This window comes from Balaenoptera musculus, chromosome 2 (assembly GCF_009873245.2).
Source record: "Balaenoptera musculus isolate JJ_BM4_2016_0621 chromosome 2, mBalMus1.pri.v3, whole genome shotgun sequence".
Taxonomy (NCBI): Eukaryota; Metazoa; Chordata; class Mammalia; order Artiodactyla; family Balaenopteridae; genus Balaenoptera; species Balaenoptera musculus.
The window spans coordinates 10,651,390-10,670,723 of record NC_045786.1 but is presented as its reverse complement, the minus strand read 5'-3'; the positions used below and the strand labels follow the sequence as shown (position 1 = coordinate 10,670,723).

Below are 19,334 nucleotides of genomic sequence, written 5' to 3'. Positions count from 1 at the left end.
TTATTTTCTGGTTTCTTTTATTTCTGTTTTGAAGACAGTTGTCAAACTTGTTGCTACTTATTTGTAAGTATGATCTTTTTTTTTCCTCTGGCTATTTTAAGATTTTTTTGTGTGTTTGGTTTTCTAGTTAGACTATGATGTGTGTTTATCCACTTTGGGATGTATAGCTAGATATATTTTATCTAATATTGCTTCTGTCCTCTCCCTTTATGTGACTCTAAGTACAAGTATATTAGATCCCTTTTCTATGATTCGTTATGTCCTTTGTGTTCTTTTGTATATTTCTATTCAATTTAGTTTTCAAGCTTCAGACTGGACAGTTTTTGCTAATCTGTCTTCTCTTTGGCTTACCCTGGCTTCTCTGGTATCCTGTCTTGGTTTTGTTAGTTCTGGAATATTCCAGAATATTTTATTGTTTTTCTAAAAATTAGATTCCAGTTTTTCTAAAAGTTGTCCTCCGCTTTCTTGGACACGTTGATTATAGTTATTTAAAAATCTATCAGTAGCTTGAGTGTCTGGTCATTTGTCGATCTGTTTATATTGTGTTTATTTCTTAGTGTTTGATAATTTAAGAGTGAATGCCACACATAGTTTTGTTGTAGTGGTTCTGGATTCATTACCTTCTTCCAGAGAGGTTTTACCCTGTCTCTGATGAGTAACTAGATAGAGACAGATCATCTTAATCTAACCAGTACTTGATCTGTCCCACAGCTGGACAGAAGTCAATGAAAGTCTCAAACTGCTCCTTATTTACTCTTACTTCTAGGATATAGCACTGGGGAGCTCACTGAGATGTTTACTAGGGCCCTTCATCCTCGGAAATTCCTAAACTCCAATTTAGGAATGTAACATTGCGATACTACCAGAAACTCAACCCTGTTTCTCTTTAGCATCTGCTTTGCTTCTTTGATTTTCACCGCAGACAGCTTAAGAATTCAACAACAAATTTTGAGTCTCAGTCTTATTTCTTTGTTACTTCATTCTGTCTGGGATTGTGTCCTTAAGGCTTGAGTATTTTTGAAGTGCTCAAATTGATTATTTTTCTCCTCTGGACTGTAAGATTACGAAAGCTTTGCAGGCTTCTCTACTTCTTACCAGCTTCCATTTGTCCGGATTCTCAGTCTTTCCCCAATGCCTCACATCATCAAATACTCAGTTTGATACATAAATAAAGAATATAGTACATCTGTGCATTTTTCTTCTTTCTGTGATCTTGGCTTCTCAATTTTGGCTCCATTGGCAGCTTTCTGACGCCTGCTCATAGGTAAGTAGGTGAGTTCAGTCATTTGTTTGTTCCTTCATTCCTTTGTTTCTTTCTTCCTTCCTTCCATTTTATCCAGATATTCTAATTGTTTTTGGTGAAAACTTCATCCTGCTATAAAATAATGTATCACAGCCAGAAACTAAAGTCAGTTTCTTCCTTCCCTCATTTCAGTAATAGATTGTTACCATTACCTAAGAAGCCCCTGTATTCTCCTCTGTCATCCTGTACCCATCTGCCCCCCCAAAAGGTAACCATTATCCTGAAATTTATGTTATCACTTCGATTCTTTATCGTTTCACATATGTATATATGCTAAAATAGTACTTTATAAAAATTTTACGTTTTTGAATTTTATAAAGTTGAAATCATATTATATATTCTTTCATTGATTTGTTCTTAGTACAGCAATTTGTATTTTAACAAACAATTGATACCAGAAAAATGTGTAAAGATGGACTACTCAAAAACAAATATATGTGAAGCCCTTTAGCCGTGAACATGGTAGAGCACCATACAGCAACTTTGATTTTACTTTTCTACCTGTGGGTGGTAAGCTCTCTGAGAACTAGACCATGATTTTGTTCCTCTCTGTTGCTGTAGCAAAGAGCACACAATGGGGCTCAGTAAGGAAGAGCTAAATTAAGTCAGTAATGAGAAGGAAGTCCCCATTGCTTATGATCTGTGACCACAGGAAGCACAGGGTGTCAAAGGCAGAACATAGTGAATTTGTGGTTTAGTGGGGGGCATTGTTTTATTTTTTTTAAAGTGTTGAGCATATTAAGAACTTACCTTTATCGAGCGTTTGGGACTTTTTTCTGTAAGAAGGTCTAGAAAAATTGGCTTGCTCACTCAATGAGATACAATCCTAACGTTTTCCTGAGTCAATTTCAACCTCCCGCAAAGCATCTTGCTGTGCGTCAGTACTTGTAATGTGTCTGCTCCAGATGCTGCATTGGCTTCCTTTAGCCCTGTGTTGTGAGAGAGGGCTCCACTGAATACAACAAGAACTTTTCAAAAATTAATAATAGAAAACAGTTTCTTTTTTCATTTTAACTATATCCTAAAAGAAAACATCCTTCCACCCCCAACCCTGCTCCAGTCCATCAAGCTTTTCAAACCATGTTATCTGGCAGCTAATGAATAATAGAGACAAAATGTAGTTCTTTTTCTCCCTGGTGAAATACTGCACTATGTGTTATTCATGAGTTCTTGTTTTCCTGGAAAATTGTTTGATGCAATATGTGGGTGATGTGTACCCTATCATTGCCTGGGGGCCTTTTAGATTTCCTCTGTTTCAGTGTTTTCCTTTTGTTTTAATAAACTGCTGATAGTTGTGGAGAAGTCACTGGATGTTAGGATAATTAACCTGTTTTAATACCAAGTCCCCCCAAACCCACTCGCAAATTACCAGATTCAACATTTTACAGTATTTCTTCACAAGTTTCATTGAAGGAGTAAAATAAAAATAAAGGTTGCTTGCTTTTTAAAATAATGTAGAAGCCCCAGTTGCTACTTCGTCTTTCCGGTGTCGGGCCTTTCACTTTTCTCTATGCCTTTGTGGTGTTGCAATCTGCGTTTTGAATAAGGCTCAGTAAATTCATTATAGTAGGAAACCCTTTCTGGAATTAGATACATCTTCTGTCAAAGCAGAGTGGAACCGTGTTTTGGCCACCAGAGAGAAAGAAGTGACAATCTGGACTGCCGTGAACTCCCTGGTTTCCATTGCTTTGCTTGCTGAGTTTAGTTTGGGACTAAGCATCTGTGAACTGGCCTCCTGATTCTCCTTAGACCCAGAGGGCTTCTATTTTCAGGAATTCAGGTAGAGAAGAGTTACTCTACTTATATGATCTGAAATGAAGATTTGTTTTCTAAGATCTGAGCTTTGGGAACTCTGCTTTGGGAAGGGAGAGGCTTATTTTTAAAATTTGTAACAGGTGTAAGAATTAACCACATTTCTTAAAATACATTTCATATATGCATTTAAAAATTAATAACTTTCACATACCCGAAGCCTAATGATCCAGCAAACTGATCCATTTGGAATATTGCTTAAAAACAAGAAGAATGGAAAAATAAAGTTCTTGAAACAAAGTAGATTCCAAAGTGACCAGACAGTAGCATCCACTCCTGTGTATGGGAGAGTAGTTATTACTCTCTTTGGAGCCAGACTCCTGGGATTGAATTCTGGCTCTGCCAGTTAAAGCTTTGGGCAAGTTACCTTAGCAGTCTATGCCTTAATTTTCTCATCTTTAAGATGGAGATAATGATAAAATTGATGTAGGATTAAATGTGTTAATACTTACACATTGCTTAGAACAGGACCTGGCATAGACCGAACACTCAGTAAACATGAACTGTTTACTATTATGTTATTTACTCTTACTTTGTTATGTATTATCTCATGTACTCTTGCTTTGTATGTTTGGTGATCTAGTTTCCATGTATACAGGCAATTATAACCATAATATAGGAGAGAAAAGACATGTCTAGAAGTAACTATATTTTACAATTAAAATATGATAACAAAGAAGGAAAAAGAAAACATAAAAAGTAAATAAAAGAAAGAAAACAGTACAGCAGTCTGGGCTATTTGGTAGATGAGAAAATAGCCATAAACTTTTAATAGCTCCAGAGGGCATTAGTGTATTTCAGCATAGTTCAGTACCTATTGTTCAAAGTAATGATTCTGACTCCTGAAGAAAATGTTAAATTCTGTTTATGGTGTTCAATTCAGAGAAGCCAGAAAGTGTTTCACATTTTAGGAAGATTCCAAAACAAAGTAAAAAAAAAAAAAAAAAGAAAGAAAAGTATTTAAAGGTTTCTAGAGGATTTTGAATTATATAAATTCTATTGTATTTGCATCTTTTGCCTACTTCTTTCAGTTAAATTAGTTTTTCTTCAGAATGACATGTAAATGTGATCCTTGGGCACAAGCATTGTTTCCATTAACTGCCAAAAAAGACTTCCCCTGTACGTATCTAATTTTAGCCTTCATTTTTAGCCATTTCACTGCTCAATAGTACCTCTATACAAAATCTTCATGACTGTCAAGCTGGCCAGGTTTTGCTCTGCAATTATGTTTTACCAGGAGTTGAGATGGATTTTATGTCATGCCAGTTATGTGTTGCAATATGACCTGTAGTCTTTACGTACTTATTGTTGAGAGAGAAAGACTATTTTGCTCTAACTCTTTTTTTCAAAAATTTTTAATTGTGGTAAAAATATGTAACGTAAAGTTTACCATCGTAATCATTTTTAAGTGTACAGTTCAGTAGTATAAATTATATTCACGTTGTTGTGGAACAGATCTCTAGAACTTTTTCATCTTACAAAATTGAAACTCTATGCCCATTAAACAATTTCTCATTTCCCTCTTGCCCTAGTCCCTGGCAACCACCATTCCACTTTAGTGTTCTGTGAGTTTAATTACTTTAGATACCATATATAAGAGGAATTATACAGTATATGTGTTTTTTGTGACTGGCTTATTTCAATGAGAATAAAGTGCCCAAGGTTCATTCATGTTGTAGCATGTGACAGGATTTTCTTCTTTTTTAAGACTAAATAATAATTCCATTGTATTTTCTTTACTTACTCTTATTTTCTTTACGTTTTCTTTACTTATCCATTGATGAACATTTGAGCTACTTCCACCTCTTGGCTGTTGTGAATAATGCTGCAGTGAACATGGGTGTGCAAATATCTTTTCAAGACTCTGCTTTCAATTCTTTTAGATATACACCCAGAAGTGAGATTTTTGGATCATATGGCAGTTCTTTTTTGGTTATTGAGTTCTATATATCAACCCCTTATTGGATATATGATTTGCAAATATCTTCTCCCATTTAGTAGGTTGCCTTTTCATTTTGATGATGATTTCCTTCTCTGTACAGAATCCTTTTAGTTTGATGTAGATTCATTTGTTTATTTTTGCTTTTGTTTCCCTTGCCTTTGGAGTCAGATCCACGAAAACGTCGTAGATGTCAAGGAGATTACCATCTATGTTTTATTTTAGGAGTTTCATGATTTCAGGTCTTACATTCAATTTTTTAATTCATTTTGAGTTAATTTTTGTATATGGTGTAAGATAGTGGTCCAATTTCATTCTTTTGCATGGTAGCAGTCCAGTTTTCCCAACACCATTTATTGAAGACAGTATTCTTTCCCCGTTGTATCTTCTTGCCTTCTTTGTCATAAATTAATTGACCATATTTGTGTGGGTTTATGTCTTGGCTCTCTTTTCTGTTCCATTGATCTATGTGTCTGTTTTTATGTCAATACTATACTGTTTTTTAAAATTAATTTTTATTGGAATATAGTTGCTTTACAATGTTGTGTTAGTTTCTACTGTACAGCAAAGTGAATACCATACTGTTTTGATTACTATAGCTTTGTAGTATAGTTTGAAATCAAGGAGCATGATGACCTCCAGCTTTGTTCTTTCTCAAGATTGCTTTGGTTATTTGGGGACTTTTGGGTTTCCATGCCAATTGTATAACTAGTTCTAATTCTGTGAAAAATGCCTTTGGAATTTTGATAGGGATTACATTGAATCTGTAGATTGCTTTGGGTAGTATGGACATTTTACCAATATTTAGTCTTCCACTCCATGAGCACTCACTGTCTTTCCATTTATTTGTGTCTTCCTCAGTTTCTTTCATTAGTGCTTTATAGTTTTCAGTGTACATCCTTAGTTAAATTTATCCCTAGGTATTTTATTCCTTTGATGTGATTGTTAAATAAGATTGTTTTCTTGATTTTGCTCTATGATAGATCATTATTAGTGTATAGAAATGCAACAGATTTTTGTATATTAACTGAATTATCAACTGCATCAACTGATATGCATTTATTAGTTTAACAGTTTTTTGGAGGGGTGTTTAGGGTTTTCTGTATATGATATCATGTTATCTGCAAATAGTGATAGTTTTACTATTTCCTTTCCTATTTTGATGCCTTTTATTCATTTTGCTTACCTAATTGCTGTGGCTAGAACTTTCAATACTATGTTGATTAACAGTGGGGCGAGTGGGTATCCTGCCTTGTTCCTGATTTTAGAAGAAAAGCTTTCAGCTTTTCACCATTGAGTGTGCTGTTAGCTGTGTGTTTGTCATTTGTCATATGTGATCTTTATTATGTTGAGGTGTGTTCCTTCTACACCCATTTCGTTGACAGTTTTTTTTTTATCATAAATGCATGTTGAATTTTGTCAAATGCATTTTCTGCATTTATTGAGATGATCATATGATTTTTATCTTTCATTTTGTTAATGTGGTGAATCATGTTGATTGATTTGCAGATGTTGAACCATTCTTGCATCTGTGGAACCAATTCCACTGATCATGGTTTATGATCCTTTTAATGTATTATTGCATTTGGTTTGCTAATATTTTGTTGAGGATATTTGGGTATATGTTCATCAGGGATATTGGCCTGTGATTTTCTTTTTTCAGTGTTATCCTTGTCTGGTTTAGGTATCAGTGTAATTCTGACCTAATGAAATGAGTTTGGGAGTGTTCCCTCCTCTCCAGTTTTTTGGATAGGTATTAGATCTTCTTTGAAAGTTTGGTAAAGTTCACCAGTGAAGTTATCTTATCCTGTACTTTTGTTTGTTGGGAGGTTTTTGATTACTGATTCAATCTCCTTGCTATTTATCAGTCTCTGCTGCCATCTTGGACCCCCTTTCCTCTGGATGTCATTTCCTTTTTATGTCTTCTTTCATTTCTTTCAGCAATGTTTCATGGTTTTCAGTTTATAAGTCTTTCACCTCCTTGGTTAAATTTGTTCCTAACTATTTTATTCTTTTTGAAGCTATTGTAAATGGGATTGTTTTTTAAAATTTCCTTCTGGATTGTTCATTGTTAGTGTATAAACACTCAACCAATTTTGTATGTTGATTTTGTATCTTGGAATGTAGCTGAATATGTTTATTAGTTCTAAAAGTTTATTTGTGGCAGGCAGTGGGGATCTTTAGGGTTTTCTACATATGAGATAATGTCATCTGCAAACAAAGGTAATTGTACTTCTTCCTTTTCTTTTGGATGCCTTTTATTTCTTTTTCTTGCCTAATTGCTCTGGCTAGGACTTCCAGTACTATGTTGAATAGAAGTGGTAATAGTGGGCATCCTTGCCTTGTTCCTGATCTTAAAGAAAAGCTTTCAGCTTTTCACCATTGGGCATGATGTTGGTTGTAGGCTTATCAGATATGACTATTATTATGTTGAGATGGTTTCCTTCTATTCCTAATTTGTTGAGGTTTTTATCATTAAAAGGTATTGAATTTTATCAAATGCTTTTTCTGCATTAATTGAAATGATCCTATAGTTTTTGTCCTTAATTCTATGGATGTGGTGTATTACATTGACTAATTTTTGTAACATGAACCTCCTTGTATCCCAAGAATAAACCCCACTTTGTCATGGTGTATAGTCCTTTTAATGTGATGTTGAATATGGTTTGCTAGTATTTTGTTGAAGATTTTCACAACAATATTAATCAGGATTATTGGTCTGCAGTTTTCTTTTCTTGTAGTATCTTTGTCTGGCTTTGATATCAGGGTAATTCTGGCCTCATAAAATAAGTTAGGATCTGTTCTCTCTCAATTTTTGGAAGAGTTTGAGGAATACTGATCTTAATTATTTTTTAAATGTTTGTCTGTTGAGGCCATCTGGCCCTGGGCTTTTCTCTTTTAGGAGATTTTTGATTACTGATTCTGTCTCCCTGCTAGTTATAGGTCTGTACATAATTTTCATTTCTTCATGACTCAGACTTGGTAGGTTTTATACTTCTAGCAATCTATCCATTTTTCTCTAAACTCTTAACCAACATCTCTTCCCATTTGGATCTGGATTACTCCTAGGAACCTAACTTTGATTGTGGGCTCTCAAGATCTCTCCTTAGGAAGTCTCTGCTGATGGCTTGGTAAGGTTCATCAAAGAAGGCATCCAATCTTTTGAGCACCTACCTCACTCACAAGGGTGCCTTAACTCTTAATATGAAGAGCTTAATTTTTATCAAAGGCTCTCATGGAAGAGCTACCCTTATGGAAGAAGAAGTGCTGCTTTTTCCATTTCCACCCGTTTGGACTTTTGTGGAGATAAAGTAGAAAGATTTAGATTTGAGTATATAAAATAAAGATCTTTAATATCCAAAATGAACATCTTAAATGAATGTTATGGTAAAATTTTGAAGATTTTTTTCTCCTGTATCTAGTGAGGATCTATGTTTATATTCTAAATCCCTAAGGAGAAAAAAATATAAAAAGCAGTTACTCAGTCCAATCACAGTAAACGTAGGTTAAGTAGTCACCATACTTATGGAGACTAAAAAAGAAATTAGCTAGACTAATAAACTAATTGCCTCATCTTGAAAATGTGTAAGTTTGGTTGGGACGTGGCCAAATTGGAGTAGCTACAGAATGGTGGTGGTGGATGGAACACAAAAGTATGGCAAGTTGAGTGCAAAATTACAATCATTAATAGAAAAATAATCTAAGATCACTTGTACACTCCAAGACAAGTGTGTGTAAGCAACAGCACATTCGGTTACACACAGAGTGTGTGTAGCGGAATGATATTCTTTTTTTTTTTTTTTCTCCACTGTAACAGATGATACTCTTTTATTGAATTTAACTGGTTGAACATTTTAAAAATTTTCTTTAAGGATATAAGATAATTTAAGACTAGAACAAAGCGTTTGAGGTAACTAATAATTCATATTGCAGTGTTTCCCATAATAAAATTAGGAAGCATTTTTTTTTTTAAGTTCAGGGGACTTTATATTTGGTGATGTTTATCGAATCAGCTAATTATCTAATCAAAATCTATTGATGTTTATCTAATCAATAGATTTTTTAAAAAACTTCATTTTCTTTCAGCTCTATAGTTAGCTTATATTAAAGAGATACTCTTATTCCAATAAACTTTCAGATCTGCCTTAAACATTTAAAATTCTCAACTGAGTCACTGTTGCAGTGCCAAGTCACATTACCAGGGAATTAGTGCTGATTAAATGAATAGCATTAACCTTCAAATTCCAGTGAAGCAGAATATTTAAAGTGCACTGCTATATTCTTAGTATCTAAGACTTAGTTTGCTTGGACATATCTTGGCTGGATGAATGTTTAATAAATGTAACTCATAAGAAATTCCATGTTATGCACTTAGCGTCACAATCTAGTTAATTAAATAATGATACCTCACTGAATTGCTCTTCTCAGTGTCCTTTGCTTCTTCCTTTCTGCCTAACCTTTTAGCCTTGGAGTGTCCTGAGTCTCATCCCTTTGGATCTATTAACTTCACTGCCTACAGGCACTCCCTTAGTGATCTAGTCTTATCTGATCTCATGGCTTTGTCTATCGTCTTTATGCAAATGAATCCCAAATTATAGAGCCCAGACGTCTCTCCCAAACTCCATTCTACTTTATCAGACTACTTATTTGATATCAGGAATTAAATTTCAAATAGATGCTTCACACTTAACATTTGCAAAACTGAACTTGTGTTCTCTTCTCCAAATCAACTCCACCTGCAGCCTTTCCCAGATCCTTGATGGCAACTGCATTCTTAAGGTTGCTCAGGCCGAAAACCTGGGAGTTATCCTTTATTCTTCTCTTCCTCTTATACCCCGTATTTCACCTATCAGGACATCTTGGTAGTTCTGCTTTCTTCAAAGTGTTCCTGAATCTAATTGAATGATTGTTCTTACAAGTTAAAAAAAATAAGTCTCAGAGAAGTTAAGAGAACAGCCCCAAATTCACATAACTAGTAAGTCAGAATTCAAGCATATGTTTTCTGACTGACCACAAACAGTATGATCTCTTATAATACTAGTGCTTCTCCAAGGTAAGTGTTATAATTGCCTTTTTATTTATACAATTCAGAAATAGGATCTGACCCACTATATATCACTAGACCTTTATAAGTAGGATGTGTTATTTCATTTAGGTCCTGGAGGAGTTCTCTACACATACGATAGTTCTCTCATAACTACTTGCCAACCCAGTTGAATTGACTGGTACTTATCTGTCCTTGTATTTTGCTCTGGGTCAAGAACTGTGTTTTCAATTGCAAGACATAATTGGATATGAGTGTGTTGGGTGAAAAAAAAAAGGGTATTAATGAAATAAAATATTCAAGGTCTTTTAGAAAGCTCTTTTTCAAAGATTTTCTTGCTATAACCTATGAATTTAGAGCATGTATTAGCTCTTGCTACCTTACATATAAATACTTTACTGTTTGCTGGAATTTTCATGATATGTAATTTTGATCTTATTACTAATCATTAAAGCTTAGATTGAAGGACTATTATTTAGATAATTTAGAATTTTCTCTCAAGGGCCTCTGTATCAGAGGGTCACTATTTATAACTTTCAAATTCACTAAATTCTAAGCTCCTCTAATAGGTTATAATGGCAAAAAGGTAAAGTGTTGGGATCTTGGTAGAGAGCTATCAAAAAAGAAATTTCAGTGTTGATCAAATTCTTGAAACACCCTATTTTACTGATAAACTGTATTTTAATGGAAGTTATTCCATCCTTATGTAACTGAATGTAGCAGAAATGAAGTATGTATGGTACTGGCACCAAAACAGAAATATAGACCAATGGAACAGGATAGAAAGCCCAGAGATAAACCCACGCACATATGGTCACCTTATCTTTGATAAAGGAGGCAAGAATATACAGTGGAGAAAAGAGAGCCTCTTCAATAAGTGGTGCTGGGAAAACTGGACAGCTACATGTAAAAGAATGAAATTCAAACACTTCCTAACACCATACACAAAAATAAACTCAAAATGGATTAAAGACCTAAATGTAAGGCCAGACACTATCAAACTCTTAGAGGAAAACATAGGCAGAACACTCTATGACATAAATCACAGCAAGATCCTTTTTGACCCACCTCCGAGAGAAATGGAAATAAAAACAAAAATAAACAAATGGGACCTAATGAAACTTAAAAGCTTTTGCAAAGGAAACCATAAACAAGATGAAAAGACAACCCTCAGAATGGGAGAAAATATTTGCAAATGAAGCAACTGACAAAGGATTAACCTCCAAAATTTACAAGCAGCTCATACAACTCAATATCAAAAAAACAAAAAACCCAGTCCAAAACTGGGCAGAAGACCTAAATAGACATTTCTCCAAAGAAGATATACAGATTGCCAGCAAACATATGAAAGGATGCTCAACATCACTAATCATTAGAAAAATGCAAATCAAAACTACGATGAGGTATCACCTCACACCAGTCAGAATGGCCATCATCATCAAAAAATCTACAAACAATAAATGCTGGAGAGGGTGTGGAGAAAAGGGAACCCTCTTGCACTGTTGGTGAGAACGTAAGTTGATACAGCCACTATGGAGAACAGTATGGAGGTTCCCTAAAAAACTGAAAATAGAACTACAATATGACCCAGCAATTGAGTCAATTGAGAAAACCATAATTCAAAAAGAGTCATGTACCACAATGTTCATTGCAGCTCTATTTACAATAGCCAGGACATGGAAACAACCTAAGGGTCCATCGACAGATGAATGGATAAAGAAGATGTGGCACATATATACAATAGAATATTACTCAGCCATAAAACGAAACGAAATTGAGTTATTTGTAGTGAGGTGGATGGACCTCGAGTCTGTTATACAGAGTGAAGTAAGTCAGAAAGAGAAAAGCAGATACCGTATGCTAACACATATATATGGAATCTAAAAGAAAAAAAAAGGTTCTGAAGAACCTAGGAGCAGGACAGAAATAAACACGCAGACGTAGAGAATGGACTTGAGGACACGGGAGGGGGAAGGGTAAGCTGGGACGAAGTGAGAGAGTGGCATAGACTTATAAATACTACCACATGTAAAATAGATAGCTAGTGGGAAGCAGCCGCATAGCACAGGGAGAGCAGCTCGGTGCTTTGTGACCACCTAGAGGGGTGGGATAGGGAGGGTGGGAGGGAGACACAAGAGGGAGGAGATATGGGGATATGTGTATATGTATAGCTGATTCACTTTGTTATAAAGCAGAAACTAACACACCACTGTAAAGCAATTATCCTCCAATAAAGTTGTTAAAAAAAAAAAGAAATGAAGTATGTTAAACTGAATTTTGCTAGGGTTCAGTGATATTCTTGAAAGAGGGCAATATTAAGCTTTTGGGATGTCCATCATGTCTATTGGTGTGATATGTTTGGAAAGCCAATCATTATTTTTTTTCATGTTTATGTACATGTAGAACATTTATCTATGAAACAGATTTTAGGTAAAGAGCACTTCGGATCATTAATTTATCTTTTTTTCCTCTTGTAAATTACACTTTAAAGTTTACTTGTTTTGTTATTCCATCAATTTGTATTTTTTAATCCGAGGATGAAATTTGATGAATATTTAATTCTTAAAGGCAATTTTCACATCTTAAATTCTATGTATCTGTCTGTCCATTTACCTACCTACCTTTGCTTTGGTGGAAATATTTAGCATGGAATCACTTTTTAAAATATTTTTATAGGCTTAAGAAATATCTCTTAAGGCAATAAGATGATATGTGAGGCATTAAAAAAAACTATAATTACTTCCTATGGCAACTGAATGAGTTAAAGATGTATGGCAACTGCAGCTGTAATGGCATATATTCAGAAAGAAAACTACTTCTAAAAAAATGTCTGTTGGCAAACAAACCTAAAATAAAGTTCAAAAATGAGATACTTTATTTCTGGAAAATGTGATATCTCTGTTACCATTTGCAATGATGGATATCTGTGAGTCTTTATACTGTGAAGTAAACTATGATCAACGGTACTGCTGTCTTTTCTTTCTCATAGTGTATGCCGATTAAGGGCCTAGGATTCGTGCTTGGAGCCTATCAGTGCATTTGCAAAGCAGGATTCTATCATCCTCGAGTCTTCTCAGTGAACAGCTTTCAGAGTAAGTGCCCTTTGCTTCTGTGCATATATGTGAATACACATAATATCTATCATAATTAATTATTCAGATTTTCTTTTAACCTTGTTGGAGTTAGATGATTAAATCCCCACTGGTTTGGCATTCTTTCATCACTTAAGGAGTTTTTGCTTTAGTTTGTCATCTCCAGTCCTCTGGAGTACCACCAAAAAATGTGGGGGTTTTTTTTAGGTATATTTTTGTTTTCAATACATTTTAAATGCCTGGAAATACTGTAGCTACTCAGTGAGACCAGTTGGGATTCAGTTATTGAGAGGTGTTGCTGCAGAAAATTCCTAAAGCTAATTTTGCTAGTTTGCTTATTTTATTTATGTTTCAATTTGTTTATATGTTAGGTCTCTATGCTACATGAAGAAGTGCCACAGAGTTAACAGCTTAAGGCAACACAATCATATTATCACACAGTTTCAACTGATTAGCTTTTCAGTCAGAGGTTAGCTGGTTCCTCTGCACAGGGTCTCACGGAGCCAAAATCAAGGGGTCGCCTGCGATGTGATCTGATCTGAGGCTCAGGGACTTCTTTCAAGTTCATTCAGGTCATTGACAGAATTAGGTTCCTTTCAACTGTATGTGTGAGGTCCCCATTTTATTGCTAGCTGGGCTTACTCTCAGCTCCTAGAAGTCTCCTCAAGGCCTACTCATGTGACCCTTACTTTTCAAGGCTACCAAGAAAATCTCTCCGGTCTGTTCAGATGGAGTCTTATATAATATAATCATTATATAAGTCATGGGAATGACTATCCCATCACTTTGCCATGTAATGTCACTTAATCAAAGGAAAGCCTATCTCATCATATTTACAGGTCCACCATCATTCAAGGGGAGGTGATTATACAGGAGATATACAGGCATACCTCATTTTATTGTGCTTTGCTTTATTACGCATCAAAGATATTGTGCTTTTCTACAAATTGAAGGTTTGTGGCAACCCTGTGTTGTCAGATGATGATTAGCACTTTTTCTTATGAGTAAAGCATTTTTTAAGTTAGGTCTGTATATTGGTTTTTTAGACATAATGATATTGTACACTTAATAGACTACAGAATGCTGTAAGCATGACTTTTATATGCACTGGGAAACCAAAAAAATTCATGTGAATTGCTTTATTGCGATTTCACTTTATTGCGGTGGCCTGGAACCAAACCCACAATATCTCTGAGGTATGCAGGTATTCCAGAATCAAAACTTGCTCACCTGGTTGTTTTAATCTTACTCCAGAAGATGTCAAAGTTACTATTTGAATATTGATTTTTTTTACTCTACCTCTAGAGAATGCAGTGTTGCCACGTTGGCTTGTAGCCAGCTATTGGGTATAACAAGAAGGAGTGTAGTGGAGAAAGGAGGTACAAGGTTTGGGGTTGCCAAAACTGAGGTACAGCTATCATTTAGGTAGTCATCCATAAGTCTTTGTCAGTCTTATTATCGGTCTGTATAGGAATTTGCACCTCTACTGGGCATAGTTCAAAGTATACAGTGAAATTTAGACCTGAGTGTCTTCCTCTGGGAAACTTGGTAGACATTTATGGATTTTTTTCTTGTTTTTTTCTTGGAGAGCACTGTTCTTCATCTTGAGACAGTTTACACTTGACTTCTAGGTTCTGGAAGTGAGTAACATTTTGCTCTCTCCTCAGTCATATAATTCACAGGGTTCAGCCCTTGTTCTGAGTAATAGTTGTTGTAGGCATCATTCTAAGATGGCCTCCAAGGTTCTGCTCCCACATGGGCTCTACAGATCTCCTCCCCTTAAGTGTGGGTGGCATCTGTGAATACAACGAGGTACTCACTCCCTTGCTAGGCTATGTTATGTAGCAAAGGTGATGGTATAGTTGCTCAAGTGATTATATTGCATTAAATGACTCCTTCCCAGACTGGAGAGAGATTCTAGTGCCAGCTTTGAAGAAGTAAATTAGCTTGTTGTGAGAGGGCCATGTGGCTAGGACCTGAGGGTGGCCCCTAAGAGCTAAGGCAGCCAGCAAGAAAACAGGAACCTCAGTTGTATAAATGCAAGGATCTATAGGTTCTTCCAACAGTGTGAATACATTTGGAAGAGGACCTGGAGCTCCAGATGAGAATATAGCCTGGCCAAAACCTTGGTTTTAGTCTAGTGAGACCCTGAGCAGAGAGCCCAGCTTCACTGTGCCAGACTTCTGATCAACAGAAACTGGGACGTAACGATAGGTGTTTTCAGCCCTAGGTTTCCAATAAGTTATTACACAGCAATAGAAAACTAATACAGTAGCAATGACGGTAACATATTTTCAGCATGGATATGATTGTGTGTGTGTGTGTGTGTGTGTGTGTGTGTGTGTGTACAAGATCATGGCAATAGCCCAGCTACTTTGGCATTCTTCACGTTTATGGTCCAGACATAACATATGATTCAACACTGAAGGATTAAGGGAATAGGTTTTAGCTTATGTTCTGTGAAGGTATTTTGTATCTGGTTTACCCACATTTGTTCTCAGCTCCCACTATGTGACTGAAATAAAACATTTAAATATTGTAGAACTAGAGAATGACTATGCCATTTGCTTATAACACCACCAGGAGAAACTAGTTAACCTTTAACAACTTATCTTTATTTAATTTGCATACTCCTACTTTCCTCCTTATTTTAAAAGCCAGTGTTTTTCACTGGACCTACTCTCTCTAAGAAGGGGCCGCTTCTCTGCATAAGGCTAATAACTTGCATGTTGTACACACAGCAGCTGTGGAAAGGAGGCCACAGTTTTCAGAAAGATGAGCTATATTTGGGCATACCTGTGATTCAGCTTTGACCTCAGCACATACTTAACTAGAACTGGCCTGCCTCAATGATAGAACAGAAAGCTAGCTACATGTTATAATTTGAAGTCAGTAAAGTGCTCTTTGACCAAAAATATCTGTCCTGATGGCCTTGCCAGGTTGCATGAAAATCTAACAGTGTTCATTCCTTGTCCTAAGGACTAGGAGTTACAACTCAGTAGGGTATTCTACCAAGGGCTATCCAACCATTTAAAAAAATTTTTGGTTTACTATTAGAATTATACTACGTATCTCTGTTTTAATATGTTAAGTTTTTAATCATAGTATCCAGGCAATTCATATGGGCAGTCGTTTTCATATATTCTTGAGGTGGTTACTGTGAAGTAAGGAATGACCACATGTATCCCTTGGGCCAAAGGTAAAGAAAGCATCGAAGACCCAATAAATGAGATAATGTATGCAAAACAGCTAGCATAGTACATGGCACATAATAAGTGTTCATAGATATAGTTAAATAAGTGAATAAGCAAACACATATATAAACACACATCAGTGATACATGTAAAGAGAGACTCCTTAACTACCATTGGTATTTAGCACTTTGTCTCACATATTTTATTATATTAGGATAACCAATTTTTTAAACTAGAATTCTTAGAGAATGAATTCTACATGGATCAGAAGGAAGATGGGACAGCAAAAGTCTGTAACAACCAGTGCTGTGTTGAGAAGGACAATACAAAGAAGACTTGGGAGTTAAAGGCAACAGGAGGAAATCTGTTGCTTGATAGGGAAAATGGGATATAGAAAACAGAAAGGGATGCCTCTCAAAGGTAAAATTTACTTATTTATAGCTGTGAATCTAGAAAAAGACCTGAAATTCCCACATATAGTCTTGTATCCCATTTGGAGAGAGAAGCTAAGATGTGGTGTTGGTATCTTAGAGAAGATGTCAGTGTGACTGTTAAAAATCCTGTTAAAATATGAAGTGATTTAAAAATCTTTATTTAGACCTAGGCCCACAGTAAACAAAGGGCTTGTAAAGAACAGCAAAGATACGTTCAGATGACTTGATTTAAAACTGTGCTGACAGCCCAGAGACTGTGTTCCTGGCATCTCTCTTTAGATTGGTGGTCATAGGAGAGAGCTAATAGGATCTGACATCTGGATAGTAGCAGGATTTCAGAATCGCCAAGTACTGATGTGTAACTGTCTCTTCAAATCCAGGTTGTTCACTTCCAGGTTGTTGAAATACAAGCTTATGACAAGCTCATCTTCCTCAAATCCATCTGTCACAGTATGAACTCTGTCTTCAGTACAATCTCCTTTCTCTTTCATGGGACACATTACCAGCCTCTCAGTCTTACCTCTCTTGCCTTTTGGATCGACTTCAGCTCATGTGCATTTCCAGATAAACCCATCTAACAAATGACCCACATCTAAAAGCGACAATCCCTGCTTTGCTAACTCTGTCGATGGTGGGGAAAAAATGGCCCCCCAAAAGCAGAGCTTTAAAAAATGTGTAGTCTCAGAAGAAAGAAATGGAAAACTCTTTGAAAGCAGGTACAGTATAGGGATGCTGAGCTCCAAGCAAACTGCTCAGCAAGGCTAACCTGTCTCTGGGATGCACATCTTTGTGTTGCACTTGGATCTCACACTCCCCATCCCTCTTCTGTTTCATGACTGGAGAGCTGGAGATATTTGGCTTTTTGCACACTAAGTCCAGTATCAGTCTCTAGTCTAATCCCAAACTTGGAATGGATTAAAAGAGCTTCAACATCATATTCTCATAATCAACATCATTACTTTTGCTCTTGGTCTTACTTAAGCCTTGTGACCTGGTTCTAATCACTTTACTCCAGTTGTAGTAGCAAAATTCTCCATCTAACTGCCTGGGCCTATACTTTTGTCTGTCATTTGCCTAATTTTCAGTTTTTACATCTTCTTTCATTAGTCCTGTTTATAGGGATTGGAGTCCAGGCACTAAATGTCTGGCCCTATTATCTAATAGGGTCATTTGCCAGTGGAAAGTAGGGTCATTTGCCAGTGGAAGAGTTCCCAGTGCCGCCAATCTTCTTGGGCTATTGACTATCTCATTTACCTTGTTTGTCTTTAACTAGTTCTTTTCAATTATTGGAACACTCCATACCATGTTGGATTTCCCTGGTTGCTGATCTCAGAGCTGAATTTCTACCATAGTTTAATATAATAATTAAGAGCATAGTCTTTGGAATAAGTCTAATTGAGGTTTGAATCCTGGCTCTATTACTTACTTGCACTGTGCTAAATTATTTAACTAACCTAAACTTCATTTATGCCATATATAAGATTGGGATAATACCATCTGCTTTATAGAATAAATAAGGATTCAATGATGTAATGAATATAAAGTTCTAATCATAGTAGTTGGCACATATTAAATGCTCAAAAATATTGTTACTTTTATGATAACTATTGGAAAGCTTGTGTTTATGCTGCTTACCCCTTTCCTCAGATATTCTGCCCATTTTCATCCCTTCCATCTAGTACTTGCTCCACTTCCCAGCTGAGGAACACATTTTCAAGTCCCAGAGTTTTTCAGCTTTATCCTTAAAATGGGCCCTGCTATGAGATATAATACTCAGTCCTCTCAAAGTCTTCCTTCTCCCCTACCAGCTGAAATTTTACTTTGTTAGATCTTCCCTTAGGTATTTCATTCTTTTTATTTGTTTACATTATTAGACTGCTAATTAGAGATTCACTTGTGTTAACAATCAGCTCCCCCCAAGTATTAAAAAACCTCTGGCAGGGGAATTGGACTGTCAATCATTCATACATTAGCTCATTGTAGTTAGCGGAATAGTGCCCCCTAAACCCCAAAAGATGTGCATGTTCCAGTTTTCACAACCTGTGAAAATGGTACTTCACATGGCAAAAAGGGACTTCTCAGATGTGATTAAATTACAGACATTGAGATGGGGAGATTATCCTGGATTCTCCAGGTGGGTCCAGCCTAATCACATGAGTCCTGAAAAGCAGAGAACCATTCCCAGCAGTAGTCAGAGACAGATGTAAGGACACAAGGTGGGACGCTTGATAAATGCTACATTGCTGTCTTTGAAGATGGAGGAAAGGGCCCATAAGCCAAGGAATGGAGGTGGCCTCAAGAAGCTGGAAAAGGCGAGGAAATAGCGTCTCTCCTGGACTCTCCAGAAGAAAATGCAGCCCTGCTCACACCTTGGTGATAGCCCAGTGAGACCCATATCAGACTTCTGAGCTATAGAAATATCAGAATGAATATAACTGTGGTTGACTCTTGAACCACAAAGGGTTAGGGGCACTGGCCCCTGTGAAGTTGAAAATCTGTGTATAACTTTATAGTCT

At 36.1% G+C, this 19,334-nt stretch overlaps 1 protein-coding gene across 1 annotated transcript in view; it reads left to right on the top strand.

The window, feature by feature from the left end:
* Positions 1-19,334, top strand: part of GPR158 (G protein-coupled receptor 158) — a 328,019-nt gene that overhangs the window by 141,891 nt on the left and 166,794 nt on the right. Inside the window, exon 3 of the mRNA XM_036839951.1 lies at positions 13,088-13,190. Coding sequence (XP_036695846.1) covers positions 13,088-13,190 — 103 coding nt within the window. The remainder of the gene's footprint in view (positions 1-13,087; positions 13,191-19,334) is intronic.